The sequence below is a fragment of the Argentina anserina genome, chromosome 5 (genome assembly GCF_933775445.1).
Source record: "Argentina anserina chromosome 5, drPotAnse1.1, whole genome shotgun sequence".
NCBI lineage: Eukaryota > Viridiplantae > Streptophyta > Magnoliopsida > Rosales > Rosaceae > Argentina > Argentina anserina.
The window spans coordinates 25,905,346-25,932,765 of NC_065876.1; the positions used below are offsets into that span (position 1 = coordinate 25,905,346).

The following is a 27,420-nucleotide window of genomic DNA, read 5'->3' on the forward strand; positions in this document are numbered from 1 at the left end:
GATCAAATAATGTGACTCGAGCAACTGGATTGCTCATAAAAGAAAGAATGACAATTTTAATCCTAGTGATTATCAAGCAAGATTGATTGAATGATAATAAACAGCGAGGAAAATATACTCTACTACCACACACATAGTTTGAGGCTTTGAGCCAACATTCTAAACATATACCCATCATGTTGTATTAGGCTAATGAAGTCACCAAACTGACCCAATCTATTATCATTCTGTCTAATCTAAACAAATCAGAGATAAAACCAGAATGTCACTAATGATCTGTAGATTATGGGCGACATTCCCTGATACAAAAATCGAACACAACAAAAAATCTCCAACGAAAAATCTATACCAAATAGCAGATCTTTCTTTTTTCCTCCCCAATTTTCCAGTTCCCCACCGACCTAATATTTCTGGTTCAAGTCCACAGCCGAAGAACATATCCCACGATATTATTTTTGATTTTTTCTTTAAAAAAAAGAAGACTGTTAATTTGCTATTTTCCCCCAAACCCAAAATTGGTAGATATCAAAAAAATTGAGCACTATATGCCATTTCACGCTGTTGGGTTCGCCATAGACACACAGGGAAACATAAAAGACCACCTCAGACTGTGTGTGGAAGATTATCATATTTATCTCTTCACCTTAATTCACTCAAACCCGTTACGCCAACCAACCAAACCATGATGTGGGATGAGTGGGGCGACAACAACTTCTCCGACACCGATGAACAACAACAACAACAGACCGACCAAGATTCCCACTTGAACTTCGATTTCTTCTCCGAGCTATCCAAGCCCAAGGTAAGGATTCCTCCTTCTGTTCCTGTTCCTCTTCCTATTCGTGTTCCTGTTCCTATTCCTGTTTTTGTTCCTTCATTTATTTTTTGTTTATTTAATTTCAAGCTAATTACAATAGTGATTTACTTTTCTTGATTAGGATTATTATAAGATACTTGAAGTGGATTATGATGCCACCGACGATACCATTCGCTCCAATTACATCCGTCTCGCCCTGGTTTGTGTTTTTTCTCAATCTGATTTGGTCGGATTTCGCAAATTATTGATTTTTATCTGTTGGTGTTCATAAAGTTTGATTTTTTTTGGTGACTATAGAAATGGCACCCAGATAAGCAAAAGGACCAGAACTGTTCCACCTCCAGGTTTCAAGAAATAAACGAGGCGTATCAAGGTCACTCACATTCTTAATTTCTTATGCTTTTTACTTTTCTGATTGAACTTATGTGTGTTTGGAATTTTAAGACTGTTAGAACTCGATAGAGTTTGTTGCAAAGCTTGGAGATAAGAGCATCATTCTAGTCTTCATTCTGGAACTAATCAGAAAGTTTGATATTCGAGATGTTTTCTGGGCTAGGAAGAGTAGAATGGTATGCTAGTTTTAGTTTTTGCAAGTGCATATGTTGAAGGGGCCTTGGGTGAAGTTAAATTATACCGTACTTGGCTGTTGGTCATTGTTTATGAGACTATCGTGTGAGATCTTGATGAGTTTTAAGTTAGTGGTTAGATGTGAAAACCTGGTGATGCCCGCTTCTGTTTGACAAGACTTTCAGGTAGATTGGTAGATAATGCGGGTCTGAGTTTGGTACTGTTGCAACAAACATTCCATGGTCCAAATTGCAGACTGGTTATGTCATTTTAGTTTTGTTGACTGTTGCTTGATGTTGGAGTAATGCTGGATCTGTGTGCTGTATTTATTTAGAATGGTGTAGAGGTGTGAAATATGTATTAAGTTTGAAACCACCTGGCTGCCGAAGTTATTGAAAAATAGGAAGGTAGAATTTGAATTGTGATACTGAATGATTCATAGCTGGGCATGCTTGCAAAAGAACTTAGCAGTCAAAGTAAACAAATTATGGAAAAGTCTCAAGTGATATGGACATATGGTAGGTTCATTTATAAACTCGCCAATTTGATAACTGGATATTGTTTTTGGTCCAAAACACTCGCATGCAAATCCAGTCGCATACCTATCAAAGAATTTCTGAAGTTAGATGATACCGCGTTAAAGTAGGCATTATCGGTTTTCAAATGTCTTCCCCTTCTGTATTTTTTTCGTCTCCTTTTGTTTTATTGTTTCAATGTTTTCTTATGTGGCTTTGGATAGTGTTTAGGACTGAAGAACAAGTTTTTACGTACTCTAAAAAAAACAACTTGGGTCTTTTGTTATTTTTCGTTAAAGACTATATATTGGAGGAATGGAGGATATAGGCTGTATTTTGTACCTTGAATGTGAGAAAATGTATATTAGCTGGTTCATCAAAATAAGCATAATTGAGGCGGTAGATGTTGGGATTAGTTCTCTTTGTGAATGCAGCCTTGCTATTATTACATGCAACAAGCTGAATATTCATCTGTCTCTTACTGTCTTATCAAAAAAAAAAAAGTGGAAAGTGTCGCGTAGTTTGATGGCGTAAGCACTCTTTCCACTTATATCTGTCGTGATGCATTCCGATAGAAACCCAAGAACATTAACTTTGTTTGCATGTGCTTTAATATCAACATTGGTTCTCCTAATGTGGTCTGAATTTTAGTGCTTAGAAAAGCCAGGATGTGGCTATATGATTGGCATTGGGCAAATTTTTGTTAGGGAGGATCTCTTATGTTTTGAGATATCATTTGCTTACCGGCTTTGTAATATGTATTGAATGAAATATATTCTTTGCTGATCAAATGATGTGTGTAATTGCTGTATCAGAAAACTTATGCCACATCACATCACCAATATTTAGCTCCAAAGATGATTGAATGTTTAGTTTAGTTGTTTTTGGACTTGTCTGTTTGGAAATTAGTAATTTTTGTGAAACAATGAACAGTGAGATGTGAAAGACTGACCCAATTAAGAGAAGATGTGCAAATAATTGGAATTCCAATTATTTGCACGAGTCTAACCAACGTATTTTGATTTTATCATACAGTCTTGAGTGACCCAGCTAAGAGAATAGAATATGACAAGCAAGGGATGCTTTATGTCTATGATTATAACATAACTGTAAGATATTCTTCTCCTTTTCTGCCATCAGACGTAGCTTTCGCTTGGTTTCCTTTTCGGCCTTTGGTTTTTGTTGTGACCAATTTTGGTTTGTGTTCTGCAGGAGTATCTTAACCGCTACAAAGGTCTTATATTGACATGCAATGGCCTTGGGATAAGGCATTCAATTTGGTAATTAACAGTATGCACAAACATCCTTTTTAGAGATGCAGCATAGTTGAGGAAAAGGACCCATTTGGGCATGGCACATATTTGCTGAGACTGCAAGTGGCATAGTTGAGTAAAAGGATTGATGTTTTAGATGTATTCCGGGGACTATCATCATTTCCTCGTGTATAAAATACAGAACAAGGATATCACCATCACTTTTGGCTTATGCCAATATGCCTCCCCCCATTTTACCTCTCTTGGAGAGTAGTATTTGTATAATCTTCCTAAGCTTATCCATTCAGTATGAGATATTCGACGGCCATGGCTGGCAGGTTGCACCTGCTTGATCATGATAGATCGATGATGTTGTACCCGGTCGACGGCTTTGTGTTGGTTGATGGTTGTCACGGTAGTAACCCTTGATGCTTTGATGCTTTATTGGTGGATAATTGTGCTAAGACACCTTTCGGTTATGGTCAAAAACTAATTTCATTGTGGCATTCTAGTATAAAAGAACAATACTAAGAACATGGATAACGATAAGAGTGCATTTTTCATATATACGCATACTTTTGTACCAAGCAACAACAAGCTTAACTCGACCTCCATATCTGGCTTGAAAAAACTAGCTTTCCTTCAATCCTCCTGCATAATGCCAGACGGGGTCAAAGGTTGCATGAGAAGAACAACCGGATGAATTTTTAATCCAACTTTCTTTCACTTCAATGTCTAGCATGTAAATATCCCTCCGATGCCACTTTTCGGTCCAGGGATCCAGATTATGTGCCTCGTATCTGTATGACATTTCCCTCCTCACCAGTGGAGTAAATCAGTGGCAATGCAGGTGAGAACCGCATTTTCTTTCCCATAATTTTCTCTTGAAGTGTCAGTATTTTCATCTGTGGGTTTTGCACGCCAACGATTAGGGCTGGGCAAAAAGCCCGAAAAAGAAAAAAAACCCGGACTGAACCGACGGGTCCATCCGGGCGGGCCAGGTTTTTTTCCGGACTCATGTGTTATGTGGTAAACGAGCCGGGCTTTCTTATGTCCGGACCGGTTCTAGGCCTTCAAATCCTTAAACAAAAAAAAACCCAGGACATTAGGTGTCATTATGTAATTGACTTTCGTAAGTGATCCTAAACTTATAGAATAGATACCATCACACTTGAACATAACCAAATAACCTTAAACTTAACTAATTCCAATCACATGGTTCTCATCGTCGTCACCTCGCAGCCTTTCTTCTCTCTCTCTCTCTCTCTCTCTCTCTCTCTCTCTCTCTCTCTCTCTCTCTCTCTCTCTCTCTCTCTCTCTCTCTCTCTCTCTCTCTCTCTCTCCCTCTCTCTCTCCATTACTCTCCCAAAACCCTAAAAAGTATTCCCTAATTGAAATCATATATTCGGGTTTCGATTTCAGATTCTTATGCTGAATTTGAATTGAATTGATATCCAACACTGAAAACCTTCCCACTTAATTATTGTTGTTGATTTTTTATCTGGGTAAGGATTATGTGATTCTTCTGATTCGTTGAGATTGCTTATTGAAATTCGAGTTCTTGAGATTGATGGGCTTGCTCTGCTTCCTCAATTCGAATCGTATCTGGGCACCGATTTAGGGTTCATGAATTGTGTTGTCAAGTCAAACTTTGATCATTTTAATTTCTTTGCATGACTAATTGATTGAGCCCATGTATTACATTTGAATGTTTCTAATCTTAATGCATGTATTCAATTTTTACTGGTTTTTACTTTTTAGAGGAATGTTGGTGATTGGTTTTAGGTTGATAAGTAAAGATATTTCCTTGATTTTGTTGATCATTGGAATTTGTATGAATCTCAGAATTCTTGTTTTCTAGGCGTATATTTCGTCACTGAATTTGAGTATGTGAGGCCTGATTGTGATCATTGATCATTATTTGTTGAGGAATTATGGTGGGATATGAACTAATTAACAGTACGATCTAACAAACACGAAGTTTATGTCATCTTTGCTGAAATAGGAGGATTAATATTTTTGTGTGTCCGTTAGATTTTAGTTGTCATTGTGAGCTCTGGACAAGTGGAATAGGAAGGAACATAATTCTTGCCGGTAATTGTACAAACAGAGAACATATAATGGATTTTCTGGTTTTGATATTGTCTGCTTGTAGTGCTTTTAACTTGTTGTATTGAGTTGGTTAGTTTGAAATTTTTGTGGATTTGATTGCAGGTGAGGACTGAGAAATTTGCAACTAGAAGCTCACCCAGCTTTGGATAAGCGTACGTCGAAGATCAGTATACTTAATTTGGAACGTGTGCATCAGGTTAAAGCTCATTTGTGCTTCCTTTAATTTGGAATGTGTGCATCACTTAATGTGTACTCATCTAGCTTATAGTTGCTTAACTGTTTTACATTGAGTTTATTCTAAATGTAGCTTGATTTGAATGCCTGCACCAATTAGTACATGTTTATGCATGAATGTCAGTACTGACTACTGAGAGAACTAGCTTTCACTGCCTCTGGTTGTGCTCCAAACTAAAATTTTAATACTCTGAAACACTATAAAACTTCTAGTTCATATTATGGGTCATAATAAACCGTCTGAGAATTTAGGAGGAAAAATTAAAAAAAGAAAAGGAGTAACGGCTATTAGCTAAGGCAGGCATGTGAGGGAGGCAGGTATTATCTACACTAGGTCACTGACATTAAACAATGTCCCCATTTCCATACATGTTCTTGGCAATCTGTTGAGGATGAAAGCTTATAATAATGTCATTATTCTATTGATATTGTTGGATCACCCGGAAATTACTGTGACATTATGACTAAATGGTACATCTCTTGGTCTAGAACTTATAAGGGTGAAGTTCCTCCTGTTTTGAGTGTTAGTTCCAAGTATTTCTCATGGTCTTCATGGATTACCAGCAAATCAGCAATTGAGATACACTTTGTCTTACAAGTTCGAGGTAAGTAATGACGTGCATTGGACTGATGGGAGAATGGCAAGTTAATTTTGTCAAGTTGAAGTCAAGGTGTGCATTGAAGATTTGGAGGATCTGCCCATCGATGAATTAGTTATGCATGCCTAGATTTTCTGGTTTTCTTTCAAAGTTTCAACCTTCAAGTTTCAATTGAACTATTGAAGAGTTTGAGCTTTTATTTACTTTGGTAATGTGAACTTTGGTTAATTTGGTTATTTTATGACTGTATATTTGTAATGGACTTATAGACAAACTGAACACTATATTTGACACTTCCAATATCTGCTGTTTTGTTACAGAGACATAGATTGTTGTCATTTTGGCTAATTTTGGCTATATTTGCTTTCACAAGTTTCACTACCAACCAGCCAAAAATAGAGTTAGGCCCGGAAAACCGAGCGAATTCGGCCCGGATGATACCGGTCTAGATTTTACCCGGACCCTGCAATTAACTGGCCCGGGCCGGATTTTACCCGGACCCTGATTTTTTAAGAACAAAATCCGGCCCGTCATACTACAACCAGACCGGACCCGGGTTCTGAAAAAATTAGCCCGGGCTGAACCCGCGCCCAGCCCTACCAACGATTTGAACCTTCTATAGCATCTCAGATCCATATTGGGGTTAATCCAACTCGCCCTTAATCGACTAATTCATCTGAGAAGTTCAAATGCAGGCAGCAGCTTTCTTTCTCTGCAAATTGATTCAACAAAAAGGGACCAGGATTCGGGCAGTGGTTTGAATCCCATCTCCACCAATTGAAACAACGCCATAATTGCATCCTCTGTCATTCCGGCCTCACAAAGGCTAACCAGCAACTCATTTGAAGTTGCATAATGTGGAACAAACCCCCTGCCCATCATCAATTTCAACCACTCTATACCTTTGTTTAATTCACCTTTCTGATACAAGGAATTCAACACGATTCTGTAGCTTCCCTTGTCCAGATAGATACCCTCATAAGGAAGTTTGTCCAGCATCTTAAGAGCATCTTCAATTCTACCTTCTCTACATAATCCTCCAAGTATCACATTGAAAGTCACAGTGTCCGCTTTGCACCGTCTTCCTCTCATCTCTTTGAGCATCTTTATCGCTACATCAACTCTCTCAGTCCTACAGTAGCAATCAATTAAAGTAGTGTAGACAAATGTATCTGGTGCTATACCGAAGCTCGTCATTTCATGATTTTCATCCAAAAGTTTCTGGGCTTCTTTTAACCTTTCCTCCTCACAGAAACCATTCATCAGGGTTGAATAATTTACTACATTTGGGTTGCATCCATTGCTCTTCATAAAATCTAAAACCTTTCTCGCCCTATCAACTTTCCCAGCACGGCAAAAACCCTTCATCAAAATTGTATGTTAGGCCATCAGGCATTATCTGCTCGTTTGAGATCATTTCCTCAAAGAATCCATTGCTTCTGTCAGTCTTCCACTGTGATATAGACCATCAATTAGAGTTGAGTAAGTAATCAAATTAGGATCCGAAAGCTTTGATTTTTTCAATTCCTTCAAAACCTCAAAGGCAGATTCAAGATCCCCATTTTTGCAATGGTGCTTAACCAAGATGTTGACTATGCATGTATTCAGCTTCAAGTTAAGACTCTTCTTCAAATGCATGAGAAACTTTTGGGCCAAATCAACCTGATTCGCTTCGATAAGTAGATTAAGACAAGTACTAATGCATTTGAGAGACGGCTTTTCCCGAACTATTGGCTGGATGACATGGAACATTTCAAGAACTCTCTCATGCATAGAAAATTTGGAAAAGTGCTTCATAAGATTAAGGAATATACCCTCATAAAATTTGCAGGTATCGTACTTCATTTCATAGAGAACTGCATCAACAGCATTGAACTTCTTGGACTTAGCAAGCTTATTGAGGACAGTTGCATATGTGGCATTGTTGTGGTCGAAACCCTTCTGCTCCGAAACCATGTTAAAAAATTTCAACGCATGTTGTGGATCTCTCTCACGTTTTATTAAGTTGATGGCAGCATCATGAGAAATGTATTTGGATTTCCTCCTAGTTTCGTTCCTGTGGTTTCAGGAGGAGGATCTGGTTGGTGAGCACTGAATTTTGATAACATAAGAGGAGAAATCCATGAAACAGACGATAAGATTGTGGAAGGAGAGGAAGAGAACCCTCGGGGCCAACTAAAATAAACTCTCCTGAAATTCATGAAAACTGCAGCTGCTTTCATAGAGCCCTGCAAAAGCTGAAGAGGATGAGGATCTCAAATAGACAATCATGTAAGATTATTTAGAGTCTGAATGTAAAACCAGTACTGTCAGTGCAGGATGTTGCCCAATAAAAAAGAACAAACAGATAGATCACAAAAGTTAATAAATTTAGCTTCTAGCAGGGACTTTGAAGTCGAGTCATGTTATTGTCAGAAATAAAAGGAACTAAAAACTGCACCGTGCAATGCATACATTGAAAGCTGCATTGTACTCGAAAGAGACTTCATCTTGGGTAATCCAAACTAGAACTCCTACACAATGGGAAGCCATTAATCAAAGGTGACAGTAAGTCAGTAACCCAAGTTGATTCAGTTCATTTCTCAGCCCTGTTTGCAAACCTAAATGAACTTTTTCTATATTCTCATTCTCACCCTAAAAAACTAAGTTGTTCCATCTAAATCATCCACCAATTTAATAACAATATCTAATCATATGTCCTTCCTATGAACAATGAATGCCAAAGACCAATCAAAGTTGCAACTACAACTGCCTTTACATATAAAAACATGTTGAGAATGAAATACTTTTATACCTGAAACATCCCCAGATAGATTTTAGTGGTCGAAGTAGGTCACCGACGGTCGGAGCAGCCTGCTATCGGCAAGTGAGTTCCAAACTCCAAAGTGTGTATCTGTGTGTGTTTGAGGAGAAGGACCTGTGAAGGAGAGTGGCAATGGCATGACATATTGGGCTTTTCTAGTTTTTGACTATCGACCCGGCCCGAATTTTGTCTTTCTGCCCTTCCTTTATCTTGGGGTTTTACACCATCGAGGCTTTCATGAGGATTTTTCTGAAATACCTAAGCCATTGTGGTTATCGTTTGAGCCTCTTCGACTAATTGACTTTTGATGTTTGTAGCTATTGAATATTTGTTACACCCATAATGTACCCCTTCGGATTGGGCGAATGAAAATTACTCCTCATAAGTAATAAAAGAAAAATGGTTAAATCGGCCATTTCCTATATTAGTTATTGTATCATATTTAGCCGTCAAGTGTAGCGAATTAGCACGGTATGATTTAGTTTAGTGATATTGTTTTTCATTCGTGTCAGTGGGAGGTTGTAAATTAGATTCACAAAAGCTACTTGTGACATTTGAGGTATTTAGCGGTATAAGAATCCATGGCAACTAAGGATTAGATTCAACTGATTTCATTTTATGCATATGGCAGATTGCGGATGGTTGTGAATTAGTGCAATTATGAAATTAATTTTTTTTATAGCCAGATGATTTATGCAGTCCAAAAATTGAATAGGAAAAACAATGAAAACACAAATGATCTTAGTATTGTATAGTAGACTTTAGGGCACCGAACACACAAGATGATGCGAAATTGTGGAGTCATTTCAGTTTCATCCAGTCAACAGTTAGACAATTCTTTAAATACACGAATAACAATAATACATATGTGGATCTTAAAAGAGATGACCAAATCTAAACTTGGCTTGGTATATCACAAATTGGTTGATCTAAGGAAGATCCAACCAAATATGGTTGTGATTTACGAGTTTTTTCATCATACTTGCGTCATGATCAATTTATTGACACCATTTAGATTTGGAGGATCTAGACAGATAAAACCAAATTCGGCTGAGATTTATGAGAGACTTTGTGGACTTGTATGTCGACACCATTTGTATGTCGGTGTTGATCTTAATAAGCGGAAGTTGAGGTGATGAGTTTAAAGGTAACTAAATACTGAAAAACATAATTGTACATTTTTTGTACGTTGACGACAACAAGCATACATTGAAACTTTCATTAAGTGAACACAATTTTGCCACATAGTTTAAACCCCAAAAGGCAATAGTGATGTTTGAACTCGTACAATTTATCTTATTTGTCATATTTATAGAGTAATAGCTCTTTTCTCTCAAGAAAGTCGCACTCGAACCTCAAAACTTCTAACCTAGCTTAGGTCGGCTTCCTTATGATCACCTTCGTATGGTCATCATTTTAAGGGGCTGCAAAACCCGTTCATACCATGTCTAACACCCCCCAAGCTTAGACCATAACATCAGATTGCTTAAAAAGAACCATACTTTATAGTCCAGTCACATTGATCCACAAGCCTCACAAGTCTAACTTCAATCGTAGCTAAACAACATTGTGAGAATCACCTCTCATTTGATTTGATTAAATTTATCTCCTATTTTATTCCATACTTTTGATAAACTTCTATATGGGTCAAACAAAAAATTTACATAGGAGAAGCATATGGACAAAATTAGGAATATGTCAAAATTCATTGTTTTTCACGACAAAATAGCTTAATTAAGGAAAAGTAATCACTAATTTCCGAAATTAAGCACATAATCATATCTGACCTGACACCACCAATTCCTCTCAGATCCAACGGCCATCTTTCCCCCATAACCCCCTGGGCCCCACCACCCCCTCTTTTTTTTTCCCTCTTATATTCTCTCCTCCTCCCTCAGTCATTTTCACCAAAGCTCTCTCTCTCTCTCTCTCTCTCTCACTTGCTCCAATGGCGTCCGTCATCCCCGATAACCTAACCAGAGACCAGTACGTGTACCTGGCCAAGCTCGCCGAGCAGGCCGAGCGCTACGAGGAGATGGTCCAGTTCATGGAGAAGCTCGTCGTCGGGTCAACCCCGGCGTCGGAGCTCACCGTCGAGGAGCGCAACCTCCTCTCCGTGGCCTACAAGAACGTGATCGGGTCGCTCCGGGCGGCGTGGCGGATCGTGTCGTCGATCGAGCAGAAGGAGGAGGGCCGCAAGAACGAGGAGCACGTGGTGCTCGTCAAGGAGTACAGATCCAAGGTCGAGGCCGAGCTCTCTGAGGTCTGCGCTAGCATCCTCAAGATTCTCGACTCCAATCTCGTGCCGTCGGCGTCGAGCAGCGAGTCGAGGGTGTTCTATTTGAAGATGAAGGGGGACTACCACCGCTACTTGGCGGAGTTCAAGTCGGCTGAGGAGAGGAAGGCTGCTGCTGAGGACACCATGCTCTCGTACAAGGCTGCTCAGGTAACCGTCAAAAACAAACGACGCCGTTTTAGTTTTGATTTTTCAATTTCCGGTCAGTTTTAGTGGTTGTGAGTCTGTTAAATTGAGGTTTAACTAGTTGTTTCGGAGTAAATTTAAATTTAAAATTGCGTAATTACGGTGCGGAAGCGTGGAATTAGTGAGGATGTGAGTTACTGTGAGTTTAATTGGGGTGAAATTTATGTTCTGGTAGAGTGAGTAGTCAAAATGAAGTTTGAATTTCGAAGAATCAGAGTTGAAACCTTTGAATCAGTGAGTATATGTCAATATGTGTGTGTGTTCACTGTGTTGTGACTGAGAGTGTGGTTGAGTTTTGAAGTTTCAGTATTGATTGGGAATTGGAATCTGATGTTTTGGGTGTTGATTTTGTTGGGAAGGACGTGGCGGCTGCGGATCTGGCACCAACTCACCCCATTCGATTGGGTCTGGCTCTGAACTTCTCGGTGTTCTACTATGAGATTCTCAATCAGTCTGATAAAGCTTGCAGCATGGCCAAACAGGTAATCTTTTGTATATCTCTGCGTGTTTAGGGTTTAAGTCTGTATTTATACAATTTCAATTTTCTACCCACCTGTTTGATTGTCGTTGGAGTCTGGGTTTTGCGGTGATATATGAATTTTGGCGTCTCACTCTTACACAGTGTCTTACTATTGGTTTGTATGTTTGTCTAAGGGATCTATGCTACAGTCTCCATTGACAATTATATGATGAGTGTATCTGTGTATGGGTTGGTGTTTGCTCTCGTAATTGTTATGTATGTTTTTCTGGATTGGTTTCTGAATTGCGTGCTTTATAAAATATGGGCTAATAATATTAATAACCTGGATTTGGGTTGCTTGATTTATGACTTTGTGAGAATTCTCCTCAATAAATTGTCGATAAAAATGAAAATTAGTTCTACTTGACTTTTTGTGTATGCTATAGTTGTTTTTCCCATGCCTGTTGTACTATGTATTATTTGAATTATTGGGGCTATATTTGTTTATTCATAGTACCATGTGTTTGTGCTGGGCAGTGTCTGTCTGCCTGTCTGGGTAAAATGTTGTTTGAGTTTATGTTTTGTTTATTTTTTTTGAATGTATGAAAGAATATTATATCCTTAAGTGACTGTATCTGTCTTCTTGTTAGGCATCATTTTCGTCATATTTTGGACACTAACATGCTTAAGTTCCGATTGGAATAATATGCTTCTTTGACTTATATGAATTTAAAGTTGAAAACTAGATCATTTCATGTCTCATATATTATAATTTAACTAGTGACATTGCATTCTTTGTGAGATTATTTTAGCTCCCTCCCATTGAAATGGCTCTTTTAACATTCTATTTGGTTAACGGTTACTAAGTTGCTTGTGTACAATTAGGCATTTGAGGAAGCTATTGCTGAGCTAGACACTTTGGGAGAAGAATCCTACAAGGACAGCACTCTCATCATGCAACTTTTGAGGGACAACCTGACTCTTTGGACCTCAGATGTGACGGTTAGTGCTCCTTATCCTAAAATTTGCTTCAATGGACCTGTCATTCCACCTCTTGTTGTTGATGTTTGTGAATGCTGAAAGAAAGTTTACCAAATATATTGATTAAATGCTTTATATACAGAACCTGATAGATGTTATATTTTATGTTATCATTGCAGGACGGGTTAGACGAACCATAGATAGCTGGAAGGGTCGTATGCTTCCTGATGGAGGAGTTGGGTGTTGAATGTCATTTACTTTATTTGAATCAGCTGATTGGAAGCGTGTTGATCTGTATATTGGCCAGAACCGAAACTGAACTTGTTATTGAATTGTTTAGAAAGAGTGACGCTAGCAGCAACCAGCTGTCTTCTTTCAGCAGTTATAAATTTGGGTTTGGCTTTACTTTTTTGGTCTCTTGGGTTTGGTTTTATGGAAATGGAATCATAGCATATAAAACTATTGAGGATAATCATGTTATTAGAATAGTATGGTCGGCCAAGTTGGGTGGTGACTCGAGTGATGCCATTTTGCCTGGTCATAGAGATTCGAATGTTCATCTTTTCTCTCGAAGCTGGGGCTTTCATCTTTTGCTTCGAAGCCTTCGACGGTTCCCAAAATTGATATCATCAATTTTTTCTAATCTTTTCCTTGGGTCACTGGTCGATGCTGAGCTCATAGCTGCCTAAAAGTTGGCAAAACCTGTGTTGGAGGCTTAAATTCATGTTTCCTCGAAACCGCAGCAACCGAAGAAATTTGTCCCAAAAAGAAAAATTTAGAAGCTGAGTGTGATATGATATGCCTCCCGTTTTCGTCTAACTTGGCAATCGTTAAGAATCTTAGTAAGATTATCATTCATTTGGTTGCATTATTAAACGGGGTCTTTCAATTTTCCAGAAACAAGAAGTCTTAAAAGACAATTGGTTGAGAAAACAGTCATCATTGGAGCATATTCTCTATGGCCTTACAAAGTTCTTTAAAGTTAATGCTGCCTTTAGACTTTAATGTTAAGCATCAATCAACATTATAGAATCTATTCTCAATTGAAAACTCGTAGGCTAACAAGCACGGAAACTTGTCTGCAGTCGCGCTTCGCGCTTCAGAAAAAAAGTGGTTTGGAAGCGATATGGAAGCGTCAAATAGGCCGGAAGGAAGCGTGGGCAATTTTGTAATATTGATTAAAACCTAATTTCTCTCTTACCTCCCTGCAGCCTCCCCGTCTCTTACCTTTTATGACCATCGAAGTCGTTCATCATCTCCAGTGCGTCAACAATCAACTCTTGCCTGATCTCAACGGATCGAAAGAGCTCATCTCTCAAGTCTCAATCAGCCTCTCACAATTCGACCTCTCCACCAAATTTGTGTCTTTCTTCTTTAGTTCTTCAATTTCTGAAATCAAAACATAATTTCAATCGAACAAAAATTTCATGTATTGTAGATTCGTAGTGGGTAGTCAAAACTCAGAAGTTTTTCTGTATAATCCGACGCTGAGTCCGTCACCAAAGGCTCCTCACCTAGATTCGCAGTTGCATACTAGAAAGCTAAGAAAAAGGCAAAGTGAAGGTACGTGCCTTTGCCCATAATCCGATCTCAAAATTTTCTTTTTAGTATGATGATCGACTTTGTGTGCTTGATTAAATTGAGTAGGAGAGTTTTCTATTGCTTGCTTAGTTAACTTTAATGTTGAATGCATGAACATGCTATAGACTGGGGTTTGCTGCATTGAGTATTGTTTTGCTGCAAATATACTGTTGTTTGCGGGGTTTGAAGTAATGCAAACCCATTAGCCAATATGTAAATTAGTAGTTCCAATCTCGTGTGTATAATTCTTGTGAAGACATCGTTTTTATATCAAGAACAATGTGAAGCTTATATATATTGTTGTATGTTTCGAGAATTAATAATTTTACAAAGATGAAAGAAAATGGTATGTGTGCAAGCCTAAATAAAATAATGAAAGACCACAGATGATGAGAAGTAGTACCAGCTGTATGTTAGTCTGTGTTGATGTTGTTTCTTTTTCTTTTTTTTTCCTATAGAAATATGAGCCACCAACCTAGTAGCAATGGTTATGCATCTGCTGCAAGTATTAATGCCGAACAAGGTGATGTGGATGATAAAGCTCCTTTGTGGATTTATGCAAATAAGATTGAAAAGATGCCTAGGGGAGGATCTTGGAGGTTTCAGTGTAAGTTTTGCGAAAAATCATTTGTTGGATCTCACAATAGAGTGGCTACACATTTGCTAAAGGATGGTGGAAAAGGTATTAAACATTGCTTGAAGGTCACTCCTCAACAACATGCTAATATGAGCAAGTTACTAAATGATTGCAAACAGAGAGTCAAAAATGCAGCCCCTAGACCAGTTCCATTACCTTCACCATCGAGGATTGCATCAACTTCTTCACTTGATTATGATATGAGTTATCATTCTAGTATTCCAACATCAAGTGCAGCGGAGCCAAATAAGAGGAGGGGAATGGGTACAGCTTTGGAGAAAGCATTTCAAAATAACTCTAGGGAGCAATGTGATGGTGAAGTAGCAAGAATGTTTTACACATGTGGTTTGTCTTTCAACCTTACAAGAAATCCTCATTATCGCTTGTCGTATGTGCGTGCTTCTAGCCTTCCAGGATATGTTCCACCTGGTTACAATGCATTGAGGACTACACTTCTTCAAAAGGAAAGGAAGAACCTTGAGCTTCATTTACAACCGATCAAAGACTCATGGAATGCTAAAGGGGTGAGTAAATGTAGTGATGGTTGGTCTGATCCGCAAAGAAGACCCATCATTAACTTGATTGCTGCAAATGCAAATGGTCCGATGATGTTGAGGGCAGTAAATACTCAAGGTGAAATAAAAACTAGGGATATGATTGCTGATTTGATTATAGAATGCATAAAGCAGGTTGATCATGAAAATATTGTTCAAATAGTCACCGATAATGCTGCGAATTGTGTGAAAGCCGGTGCAATTATTTCATCCAAGTATTCTTCTATCTTCTGGACACCATGTATAGTGCATACCTTGAACCTTGCTGTGAAGAATATATGTGCATCTTCGCTGCAAACAAGAAACAATGACGATGTGTATGATGCTTGTAAATGGATAGGGCCTCTTACAGATGATGTTTCTTTCATCAAGAACTTCATAATGAACCATGGGATGAGGTTGGTGATGTTTACTGAGCATTGTGATCTTAAGCTCCTTACAATTGCTTCAACCAGGTTTGCCTCCACACTTGTGATGTTTAAGAGATTTAAGAAAATAAAGGCTGGTTTGCAACATATGGTAATCAGTAAATGGGATGATTACAAGGAAGATGATGTGAGGAAGGCTGTTACAGTGAAACAAAAGATTCTAGATGAGATGTTTTGGGATGAGCTTGATTATGTTATATCTTTTACTGAGCCCATATATAGTATGATTAGACGTTCAGACACCGATAAGCCGTCTATTCATTTAGTGTATGAATGGTGGGAAGATATGATTCATAATGTGAAGAAAGCCATATATAGGAAAGAAAGGAAGCAACTACATGAGGATTCAAGCTTTTGGAATGTTGTGCATAAGGTGTTGATGTCTCGTTGGAGCAAGAGTAGCACACCTCTTCATTGTATGACACATTCATTAAATCCCAAGTAAGTTTTCCCATATGATTTGATTAGAGTTTTCTCATATAAATGTTATAATCTTTCTTAAGTCTTAATTTCTCATGCAAATGTGTTGATATGTGAATGTGAATGCAGTTGTTGGACATGTGATAACTAGTTACTGCATTATGGAATGTCTCTTGATATGTGAATGTCTATAAATTCCAAATTACACTTTTAGTTGCTGGATATGTGAATTCATTACATATATATATATATGGTGTTGATAACTTGATATTTGAATTTACTATATTTTTGTTACTTTTCAATATGATATAGATTATGATTGACTTTGTCATGGTAATTAATTAGGTATTATAGTCCGGAATGGCTATTAGAAGATAGCACCCGAAAGGCTCTTCATCAAGATATTGATATTACTAGAGGAAAAAAAAACTGCATCTTGAAGTATTTTGATGATGCAGATCAACGGAGAGAAGTTAATGTGGAGTACTCCAATTTTTCCTTGTGTATGGATGATTTTTGTAATGTTGATGCAATGAATGATAGGTCCATCTTACACCCTTTGAAATGGTGGGCTGTTCATGGAGCTTCTTCACCAAGGCTTCAAGCCTTAGCATTCAAGTTGATTGGGCAACCATCTTCATCCTCTTGTTGCGAAAGGAACTGGAGTACTTACAAGTTCATACATTCGGCAACAAGAAACAAGATTACTCCACAAAGAGTAGAAGATTTGGTGTATGTACATACCAATCTTCGCCTTGTATCTAGATGTAGTGACTCTTACAAGGAATGTCTGTTTCAGATATGGGATGTTGGAGGTGATCAATTTGATTCATTGGATGAAACTAATCTTGGAAGGCTTGAGTTTGAGGATCTTTCTCTTGATGAACCGACTTTGGAGGCTGTTTTGTTTGATAATGTTCAAGAGAATGTTCATGAGAATGATGTCGTTGATGTATAAGTAGTATTGTCTTTATTTTTATTGAGTTTATTTGGTTGTGTAACAATAACATTGAATTTGCTATGAATCAGATAATGACTTTGAATTTGCTATTTTTTTGTTTTTGTAATATTATATATACAGGTTAATATCTTTAATTATATATTATTTTATTTCGCGCTTCCGAAACGTCCCTGCTTCTAAGAAATTTTGAAAAAAAACGCTTCTGCGCTTCCATGTCCCTGCTTCCGATTCCATGCAGTTTAGCTCGTAGGTTGTCGCGTCAACTATTCAACAATTTGTCCAGCCACTCCACCAGTTTGCGTGGCGTCAAGTCTTCATTCATATAATGTGGAAAACCCAGTGTGTGTCTTTGCATTGATTGATTCAGCCGAAATCTCAAAAAGCCGCCTTTAATTCTACAACAATATCATTTCAACAACATTGAAGCCTTAAATCTTGAAAGAAAAGAATGCAGCATATTGATTTTAGACCCAACTGGAAACAATAGGTAACCACTTTGGATGTGTTTTACCCAACAAAGTTGGCAATTCCTCAACGTAACCAAGTCACCGATGTCATTCCTACTTCGTTTGGGAAGTTCCTAAAGGACAATATGTTATCAAGGACAATCCCATCTTCCATAGGAAACCTTACCCAATTGAATAAGCTCTTTCTTCTGATCTTACAAGGCAGCATTCCTCCAAGAATAAGAAACTGGCAAAGCTTGCAATACATGAGACTATCACAAATTTGGAGGCATAAAGAATGCAATGTACTATTTGCATTGCATATTTCTTAATGTGTAAATTTGGAAGATCAAAATGTTCTATCTAAATACGAGAAACCTGACGGAACAACAAACGCCCAGGCCTGGCCTTGGGGCAGTGCAGGCCGTGCGACTGCACAGGGCACAAAATCAAAGGGAGGACAACAAGTTTTTGTATATGTACTTCTGTAGGCCGACTTCTAAAGAAGGAAAAAAATTACTTGCTAATTGTCGTTCAATTTACTTTTCTTCCTCCTTTATTGCATCAATTATAGAAAAAATTCATTATAGCAATAAAAGATGATGATTGATCTTCTCCACAATCAATTAAATACACTACTCTCTTCATAAATTGCTCACAATCTACTCAATATTTTTTCATCATCTCTCAATTTTGCACTCTCACCATTGTTCAAATTGCTCAAATTTCTCATAATTTTGTATATACGAGATGGATTCTCTCAATAGTTGGAGTTGAAAATTTGTTGTGTTTTCTCCTTTTGAAAAATTGGGTAAGGATGCTTGATGTTTCTCACTTTGTTCTTGTTTCTGGCTTCATGATTGAAGAGCGAGAGGTTTTCCCTTTCCCTTTGGCTTCATAACCTTCATTCAGTATTCATTGTCTTGGTTATGTTCACAAGCCCAGCATATTACGATATTGTTTATAAAACAATGCGCTTTACACTGAGCCCTCAAACAAAGCAATGCAATGGCTCGAAATCGGGCAACTGGCCAAATAACCACAACATCTTGCATATCCTCACACATGAACAAAATTGCTAAACCCAAAGGTCCGAAAGGTGTGTTCATCATAGGACATTTTCCTTGAAGTCTATAATGGGCGCTTGCAGCTTCCCCGTCGGTGGCTTCCCTCTCAATTGAATGGAGACAAACCACCTTCGGATTAGCCCCTTGTTGATACAGCTGCTTCTCCTTTTCTTCCATAACCTGAGCTGGAGAAGGAATCTTTTATGATGGTGCTGCACTTATTTTTTTCTCCGGTTAATTAAGCTTTGGAAGTTTACAAGACTTTCAATGGCACCAAGCTTCATTCTTTTTTTTTTCAACTTTCAAAGGTTTCTTTTTCTTATGTTACAAAATTGTTGTGAATATATGATATATAAAAAATCACTTTTATTTTTTAATGAAAATATTTAAAGGGCATAAATTTTTATTTTCGCACAGGGCATTAAATCTCTCAGGACCGGCCCTGCAAACGCCTGTTCAATATTGCATTAAAACAAACCACTATTGATTCAAAATTGTGCCGAGAAGTCTCTATGTTCATTTCCATGAGGCATGAAATAGACAAAAATAAGACACCGAATTATTTTAGAGGTCCTCCATCTTCTCCAAAAATGTTTCAAGCAAGCCATGGCCAATAACCAATTTTGTTGTCCCAATGATGAAATCATAGGCCATTCCTTCCTGAGAACTGAGAAAACGAAGGGCGGAAATCTCTGCAAATGTTACACCTCCAATGAAGATAACAAGTACAAGGGGGCGCTTCTCATCAGCTACCTTGTTTATATTGGTTGCTTCCCCCTATAAGTTGCCAGTTGATGTGCTGCTTGAGAACATGCCTCTCTTTGTTTCTGAATGTGGTCCAGGTAACAACTTTATAATTTTTTTGATTGGACGCCAGCCAAATCTAATAGCATGTTGAACAAGGCGAATGCTAAGAGGTGCATATCCAGAAAACACATAGTTGATGCCATAGGGGTTAGCTGTCTCAGTGTCTTTAACTACAAGCCGTAAGGCACGCTTAACTATCGGCCAATTGCCTTTGAATTTCGTCTCATCACTCTCATGTTTTATAAGCAATCCAGCCTTCTGCAGATTTTTCAATGTGACACGGTGCTCAAATCCTTAACATTGGAGTAGTTCATTCCTCAAATGGTCAAAATTCTTTTCCGGCAACCCTGAGTTGGTGATAGACATTAAGATGAGAAGACGTAGGACATTTACGAGAGGTTCTTGCTTATCCATCATTTTTTCAATGTAATCTAAGCACATTTTATCAAGACTCGCAGTCTACGAAATGATAGCCTCGAAGTGAAAGTCGTCAAATGCTTAGCAATATTGATATGCCTCGCCACTTCTGGATATGAGTGCATCTTTTTGACAAAGTTCTTCACTTCAGAAATAGTCTGTCGATTTGAAGTCACCTCATTGTAGTTCTGCTGCATAGATAGTGCTTTCTGGTGTTGAATCTGGAGGACAACTTCAAAGTGAAGATCCCTAATCTCTTTATACAACTTCTCACTTGAATTAAGTGGAACTTTCATCTTTGCTCCCCTTTGTTTGACATCCATGACAATTGGATCAACCTCCACAGAACCATTATTGATATGCAGAAACTCATCAACAATGCCCTCATATGTTACCTGCGTACACATGGGAGTAACCGAGTAACCATGTCCACCTCCCTATCAAAAAGGATGACAATATCCATCTCCGGAACAACAACATCAGATGAGCTAATGAGTTCCTCTATTTGCAGGCGGTTTAGAATGTCAGCAACACGTACTAACGCATTTCCTTTCGCTCTCACATTTGGTATCACACCACAAGAAAACTCAAGCTTGTGAATGGCTTTCGCAACATGCCAAAGTGAGCTCGTATCGCCATCAACAAGGCATTCCTTGAGAGACAAATCAAGTTCAAACGACAAAACATCCTCATCCAATGGAACAATATACAATGGATAATCTCCTATACTCAACAAGTCATGCACTTTTTCCACCTCAAGGAGCTTCTCACAAGCAACTGCACGACAAGGCACAAAGTATAGATAGTATTTTCTCTGCAACTATGAACTTGTGAACTAATGTACGTATTTTCTCAAACTAAGCCATGAAGGGACAAGGAAAACCACTTTGGTACAGTCAATTTGAATCGTTTCATCCAAAAGATGTCGCAGTTCAACCCCATGTTCTCTGAGAAGTGCAGGGTGGATGATCAATGATATTGAACCAGCGAGCTTTGGATCAATCACCAAACACTTCCTCCCTCGAATACTCTTGGAGAATGTTAATGAGCTCTCTCTGGGAATGTTCCCTCAGGTATTTGAGATTGAGAGGAGCATTGTCCAATTTGGGACTAGTCTAGAAGTCTTCCAAGTAGAGCTTTTTATCAGTTAGGAGTATCGGCTCAAAATCTTTAGTGAGACTTTTAATGTGTAAACACTTGTGAGACGAGTAAGGTAGAATAGTCTAGAGACTAGATAGAATCTTAGATATGATACAAAGAGGTCTTGATATCATGATATTGCTACAAACTTGTAAAATGTGTATTAGTACATGATACATGATACAAGCGAGGTTTGAATTCCTAAGTTGCTACAAGCTTGTAAGGAGTGTTGAAGTGCTCGGTATCATATTTCCATCCTCAGTGAAAAATATGAAGTGCATATGCATGTTTTTACCTGAGTGCCATGATGACATGTTGGGTCTTTATCTTGACTAGGGCCTTCAGACTTCACTTTTGGGTTTTGACTAAGCTACTTTGGTTTTGTTCTGTTCAACAGAGAATTGTCAATATATTTTGTACCTACACAATTTGTGTATGTATTTTCGTAGTGTATGTAGTGTGTACATGTACAAAAGACTCTATAGAGCTTTAAATTATCCAAAGTTTCCCAATAGACAACATAAAAACTATGAAATATTGTTTTCTTTTTCTTTGATTTGTAATGTGAGCTTCTATTCATACCTCTAAATATGGTATCTAGACCTCCCCGCCACTTAATAGACCTCCTATATATTTTTACAAATAATCGATTTGGTATCTACACCTCCCATTTTTTCCCACAATACCCCTGGTTCAATACACTCAATAAATACAGTCCTCCAAATATCTCTGATTTTTCAAGGTGATCGAGAGAAGAAACAAGTCAGAATTCATACCCTAGACCAACGTTCTTTCTTTCTCTAATTCATAAAAACTCGTCTCAATTAAACTCTTTTTACACATGTACTGATGTACATAGAGAATTCAAATCATACATGATTACTAGTAAAAAACCCACATGATCAACATTATTAATAATCAACCCGATTTCCAATCCCTAGAATCTCAAATAAATAAAATCAATAAAAATAAATACTAGTCAAAGTCATAGCAAGTAGGGGTGAGCATAAAAAACTGAAATCTCGATCTCGTCCCGATCCCGTCCCGAAATTCATAGGGACGGGACGGGACGGAGGTCTAAAAACGTTCGTTCCGTCCCGATCCTTTCCCCTTTCATAATAGTGGGATGTGACGTGGGACGAATAATTTCTATCTCGCTTCGTCCCGTCCCGTCCCGTCCCACCTTTAATGAAAACTTAAAAATTCTTATATATTTGTATCAAAATGAAACTAATTTATGTTCTTAATAACTCCAAAATTATATCAACTCAAATAATAATGGTAAATTATAATATTTTGAACATAATATGCATTTTTTTTGTTAAAATTTCATTATTGAATGTTATTTTGTTAATGAAAAAGTAAAAATATAGGTTTTTATTTAACTTTATAGGAAGATGTGATTTGTCTCATCTCGTCTCATCCCGTCCTGTGCCCACCCCTAGTAGCAAGGTTTGATTGAATGTGCTTTGTTGTGTATTTTAGGGTATACTAATAGATATAGGTTAATTTTTTTATTTTTAAATATTAGTTTGGGTACTCTTTAGTAATCAGACATTGGTTTACAAAGTCAACTATCAATTGAAAAAAAAAGGAGGTCTAATTACTAATATTGGAAGTATGAATAGAAACTCATTTTTTTTATTTTTTAGGGAAATGAATCAAATTCATTGGCCTAACAACATAACGATCACAAGGATCAAGCAATTGGACTGACAAGCCAATCCAAAGGCTACCTAACCAACTAAGGAAAAATAAATGTGCACGTAGCACTTATGCAAACTAGAGAAAAAACCAGTTCAAAGTAAGAAATAAATGTCCAAAACAAGTGGACATAACCAATGTTCAAAGCAAAACTAAAAAACAAAAATAACTCCATTCTAAATCTAGAGTACTCAACAAACCTAACTAAACGAGTTGAACATCAATAGAAGCTCACTTTGTATATTGTGAACAATACAATTATTTCTTACAACAATACTGTAGTTACCATATTCACTACAGAATGATCTCATTACTGTTTTTTATACGAGAATCCAAGTGAGGTTCACACGGAGGCATGTACGCTGGGGGTGGGCGAATGCTTGTCTCAGTAGTGCCCCCGTTCTTGACTATGAAAGCAGTGTCCATACCCCAACTCAAGTGTCTATCAAAATGACAATGCCAAAACCATACTCCTACAAAAAAAAGTATGATTAGTAACCATAAATATGTCCTAATCTACCAGATATCATCAAGCTCAATAGTTTTCACATCTTTGCATCAAAACCTGTAGTTGATGAGTCTTCATATCTCTCAAATGTTGATAATTTAATAGTAATCTTAACCATCTATCTTCTGTTTGTGTTTTGTATCTCTGATTTTTCACATACTAATATCAAAGCAGGGAGTAAAGGCATACCAGGATTACTTGCTGTAAATCTGATTGCTAACCAACCATTTTTTGGAACTCCAAATGTATTTACTTGAGGAGGATCAACAAAATTAAACCCCTTCGGATCAGCCTCATCGTCATAGTTTCCATAACCAAATCCAACCACAAAAAAGCTATTTCCATGCATATGCATTGGATGATTAACGGAGCCCTTCATCACATTAGTCCCTTGGAACACAATTTGAACTGATTCGTTATAATTCAACACCTTCACCTTTGTCCCTTGCACGGTGAACACAATATCATCCACGAAAGTTTCCTCTGTGAAGTTATAATACGTAGGTGGCTGGTCTGGAAAATCTGATGTGTAAACCCCACTTATGTTTCTGCAACACAATGTCAAAACGAGCAGGTTAAAATTGAGATTAATGGGGCAGTAATATTAATCTCACTTCCTTTTCTTGTATTTATCCATTTGGAGCAGAGTTTGGAAAACAAAAACCTGTAGTAGGCTTGAAGGACATCAGTTCTTGGGTTTATCCAGCTAACATTATTCAAGCTTGAAGAGATTTGTTCGCTTGTTTCACACCGTGGATATGTACAAGTAAGATCATTCATCGAAGCTGTTATGAACATGCTAGTAGTAACGTTTAATGGGACATCTATAGGGTATTTGGGATTTGCCAAGCTTTTAATCTGGCGGGTGAATTTTATTGCTGCAGTAGAGTCCAAGTACATGGGGAGAGTATTTGGAAAGGAAGGAGGTGTCTGATATGAGTAGTTGCCTCTGTATTCAAGGATTGCAGTAACATTGACATGATCAAAGCCAGTTACTTCTGCATCCTCACTTGAGTATTGTCTAGCAGCCAGATAGTATTGGCCAGGAGATTGATTTGCTTTGAGAAGGACATCCATTACTTGTCCAGGACTCATTACTATGTAGGCTGTGTCTATGGGTTTTATATAGGCTCCGTCTAGGCCAACAACAGTGAGATTGTGTTCAGCAACTGCAAAGAAGTGTTCGGCGTTCATGTTTGCATTGATTATGCGAAGAAGATAGGTCTTGCCGTAATCAACCATTCGACGATATGTTGTTCCTGCAATGAACAATTTTTCGACTGGTTTCATCTTGTGGAAGCTAGCATTAGAGCATAAGTTTGAACGAATTAGGCATACGTCAACTTACCATTAGAGCATGGACAGAAATCTCCTGGTTCGCCATTTATAGTATAAGCATCTGAATGAGGCAAGTCACTACCATCATCCATACCTTCATCAACCAATTCTTTGATATCTCCCTCGTACCAGGATGCTGCATATATGCAAGGATCCACATAAAGACGAAAAGAAATTAAAAAACTTACAGGGGTCATTCTGCAGATAAGTAACCGAATATTTGCATATGCAGATTAGCATATATCAATCTCACCCTTACGATTCAAATATACTAGATTAACCACTCATAAATTGCTTGAAAACCTATCAAAATTGTAGTTAAAATGTTTACACGTTCACAATTTAAAATTTTGTCATCACTTGACCTTACATTTAACATCCAAGGTTGAGACCAGGAGAATAAATTTTGTATCTTAAAATATTTTAATCTCAACACTACATCTGTGCGCGCGCAAAATTGAATAGCAAATGACATCATAAGTGTACATGCAGTAGTTAACATTTTGCGTACCAATTATAAGGGTTTCATCTTCATCCGGTTGAGGAAATGGAAATGTGGTTCCAACACTTGGTAAGATGACAATGGCACCATGAACAGTGGCTCTTGTCCAATCACTATGAGCATGCCACCATAAAGTTCCTTCTTCAGAGGATAAATAGATTTCATAGGTGAAATTTGTTCCAGGAGAAATTGGGCACTGCGTGATGTACTCAGGACCATCCGACCACGGATTTCTTGGTTGTTTAATCCCATGCCTATACAATCATATAGTAACTAAATAATTACAAAAGGGGAGAAAAATATTAACAAGAGTAGTCGATGTGATTGAAACTTACAAAAAAAAAATTCAGAGGCAAACTTATCGACTAATTTCCATTTGTTTCTTCCTTGGTTTCTCTGAGAGAGAGAGAGAGAGAGAGAGAGAGAGAGTTACCAGTGAATAGTGAAACCATAATCCCCTTCGTTGTGAACGTTAACGTAAATAGTATCCCCTTTGTGAGCCCGTATCTCTGGACCTGGAAAACTATCATTTACTACTAAGATGCTCTTTGTTATACACAGTTTGGTGAAGTTTTTCTCCCTTACCTAATGTATTCAAAACCAGCACAGTTAGACATCCATGTAAGCTAGTGGATCAAGCTCAAAACTTAGTATACGTGCATAAAATGGGTTAATTATATGACAACCGCGCGCTCAATAATTAGATCGATATCCATGCAAAGGTATAATTGCAAGGCTATCTGTTATAGATTAGTATATTGAGATTGACACTGATCGAGCTAGCTACCTAGAGATCGAGGTGAACTGGGAATTGGCTACTTACAACGAAATCATAGAAATGTACTTCGCTGTCAACAGAGGAGATGAACTGCACGATAAGATAGAGAAACCACAGAATCTCAGTCACTAATATCGAACAATTCTTCTGGGATTTCATGTTGTTCTTTCTTGAATATGATGAAGAAGCTGGATAGCTTTCTCTCTTGTTTTAGATGCTTTAAGTTATATAGAGGATTACATCTTGGCATCTTAACCGTGGGCAATAGCCAATAATTTTGACTGTCATATACTAGCCATACGTACACTTACATTAATTATTCAATTTCCGAGCAAACAGTCAAAATCACTGAACACAATCGATTGCGTCTTCCAGTCAACTAAGAGATCAAATACGTACTAATGATTTAGACCATAACTGCACTTAAGTTAAAGAACAATATGGCAAACACAAAGAGAGGATCATGCTTGAACAGGTAATGGCTGATGCTTCACTAATTGACCAAATGCATTAGAATTGGTTAAACTTGGATTAGAGACTATTGGCTTCTTTGCTATTTCAGGAGGTGTTATTCCACGTGATTGTTGTAGGGAGTTGTTGTAGTATATGCCGTGGTCTAATGCAGAACACAAAATTAAAGATCAAGCTGACAACCCTTCTCCACCAAACACCGTACTGAGCATGATAGGTAATCGCAGATAACCTTTTTTGCAGCCTACTAGTCTTCGGTAAAAATGGTCATGCAGAGAGAGAGAGAGAGAGAGAGAGATTATAATAGTTACAGACTATCCTTTACCTTTTTAAGGAAGTTATTGACCAAATTACACATCAGAGAGTTCATACCAAGCTGGTAGCTTTCTCAGCTGGTATCACTATACATTGATAACCAACGGGTTGGTTATTTGATTTTGTCAAATTTGAATTTTAACGGATGATGTAGAATATTATAATCACAGTCCAACCCATCAGTCAAATAAAATAAATATTTAATTAGAATTTAACTATTATTTTTACGATGCATCTTTCTTCTATTGGGACTGCATCTCTTGTTCAATTCTGCTTCAAAAAATAAAAATCTCTTGTTCAGTTCTCAATCTAGATCCGGCTCCTGTTTTTCTCCTCTCCTTTTCCCTTGTCTCCTCCATCATCTTATCCAAATGCATAAACATATGAAGAAGGCTCTACATGAATAAACCCCTTCATCCTATCATCCATAGAATCACTGCCTTTTCTTGGAGCTTATTCTTCTTCAATTGATGAAAGAGATTCTGGAGACCAGTCGATAGTTTTGATACTTGAGTGATGCGAA

The 27,420-nt window shown here is 37.7% G+C and overlaps 5 protein-coding genes and 1 pseudogene across 5 annotated transcripts; 3 read left to right on the forward strand and 3 right to left on the reverse strand.

Moving 5' to 3' along the window:
* The first annotated feature begins 569 nt into the window (after positions 1-569).
* Positions 570-3,535, forward strand: LOC126793124 (uncharacterized). The gene is made up of 5 exons (XM_050519566.1): positions 570-802; positions 939-1,016; positions 1,115-1,190; positions 2,935-3,008; positions 3,112-3,535. Exons 1-5 carry the CDS (start codon positions 683-685, stop codon positions 3,181-3,183), a joined length of 420 nt encoding a protein of 139 aa, XP_050375523.1. The 5' UTR covers positions 570-682; the 3' UTR covers positions 3,184-3,535.
* Positions 3,536-6,769: 3,234 nt separating this feature from the next.
* On the reverse strand, positions 6,770-8,317 carry LOC126795826 (pentatricopeptide repeat-containing protein At5g18475-like). The gene is given in 4 exon segments (XM_050522572.1): positions 6,770-7,469; positions 7,471-7,525; positions 7,528-8,157; positions 8,160-8,317. Coding segments are annotated over 4 exon segments (1,524 nt in total). The 5' UTR covers positions 8,299-8,317.
* A 2,502-nt stretch (positions 8,318-10,819) lies between these two features.
* LOC126793122 (14-3-3-like protein B) lies at positions 10,820-13,228 on the forward strand. Its single transcript, XM_050519564.1, has 4 exons — positions 10,820-11,346; positions 11,742-11,864; positions 12,728-12,844; positions 13,003-13,228. Exons 1-4 carry the CDS (start codon positions 10,849-10,851, stop codon positions 13,021-13,023), a joined length of 759 nt encoding a protein of 252 aa, XP_050375521.1. The 5' UTR covers positions 10,820-10,848; the 3' UTR covers positions 13,024-13,228.
* A 1,638-nt stretch (positions 13,229-14,866) lies between these two features.
* LOC126795827 (uncharacterized) lies at positions 14,867-17,401 on the forward strand. The gene is made up of 2 exons (XM_050522573.1): positions 14,867-16,464; positions 16,789-17,401. Exons 1-2 carry the CDS (start codon positions 14,867-14,869, stop codon positions 17,399-17,401), a joined length of 2,211 nt encoding a protein of 736 aa, XP_050378530.1.
* Positions 17,402-19,481: 2,080 nt separating this feature from the next.
* On the reverse strand, positions 19,482-21,460 carry LOC126795828 (vacuolar protein-sorting-associated protein 33 homolog; annotated as a pseudogene).
* A 1,819-nt stretch (positions 21,461-23,279) lies between these two features.
* On the reverse strand, positions 23,280-26,275 carry LOC126793113 (laccase-14-like). The gene is made up of 7 exons (XM_050519552.1): positions 26,157-26,275; positions 25,767-25,918; positions 25,343-25,587; positions 24,842-24,967; positions 24,158-24,752; positions 23,683-24,041; positions 23,280-23,458 (listed from the first exon to the last, which is right to left on the reverse strand). Exons 1-7 carry the CDS (start codon positions 26,268-26,270, stop codon positions 23,280-23,282), a joined length of 1,770 nt encoding a protein of 589 aa, XP_050375509.1. The 5' UTR covers positions 26,271-26,275.
* Positions 26,276-27,420: the final 1,145 nt, after the last annotated feature.

Bases quoted from the DNA above. Each gene is read 5' to 3' on its own strand.
- LOC126793124 (XM_050519566.1), top strand. From the start codon at position 683: ATGATGTGGGATGAGTGGGGCGACAACAACTTCTCCGACACCGATGAA. The intron at 803-938 runs GTAAGGATTCCT...TTTCTTGATTAG, and splicing joins CCGAGCTATCCAAGCCCAAG to GATTATTATAAGATACTTGA. The intron at 1,017-1,114 runs GTTTGTGTTTTT...TGGTGACTATAG, and splicing joins ATTACATCCGTCTCGCCCTG to AAATGGCACCCAGATAAGCA.
- LOC126793122 (XM_050519564.1), top strand. From the start codon at position 10,849: ATGGCGTCCGTCATCCCCGATAACCTAACCAGAGACCAGTACGTGTAC. The intron at 11,347-11,741 runs GTAACCGTCAAA...TTTGTTGGGAAG, and splicing joins TCTCGTACAAGGCTGCTCAG to GACGTGGCGGCTGCGGATCT. The intron at 11,865-12,727 runs GTAATCTTTTGT...GTGTACAATTAG, and splicing joins CTTGCAGCATGGCCAAACAG to GCATTTGAGGAAGCTATTGC.
- LOC126795827 (XM_050522573.1), top strand. From the start codon at position 14,867: ATGAGCCACCAACCTAGTAGCAATGGTTATGCATCTGCTGCAAGTATT. The intron at 16,465-16,788 runs GTAAGTTTTCCC...GTAATTAATTAG, and splicing joins ACACATTCATTAAATCCCAA to GTATTATAGTCCGGAATGGC.
- LOC126793113 (XM_050519552.1), bottom strand. From the start codon at position 26,270: ATGAAATCCCAGAAGAATTGTTCGATATTAGTGACTGAGATTCTGTGG. The intron at 24,753-24,841 runs GTAAGTTGACGT...TGTTCATTGCAG, and splicing joins TTTCTGTCCATGCTCTAATG to GAACAACATATCGTCGAATG. The intron at 23,459-23,682 runs GTATGCCTTTAC...TTTTTTTTGTAG, and splicing joins ATTTACAGCAAGTAATCCTG to GAGTATGGTTTTGGCATTGT.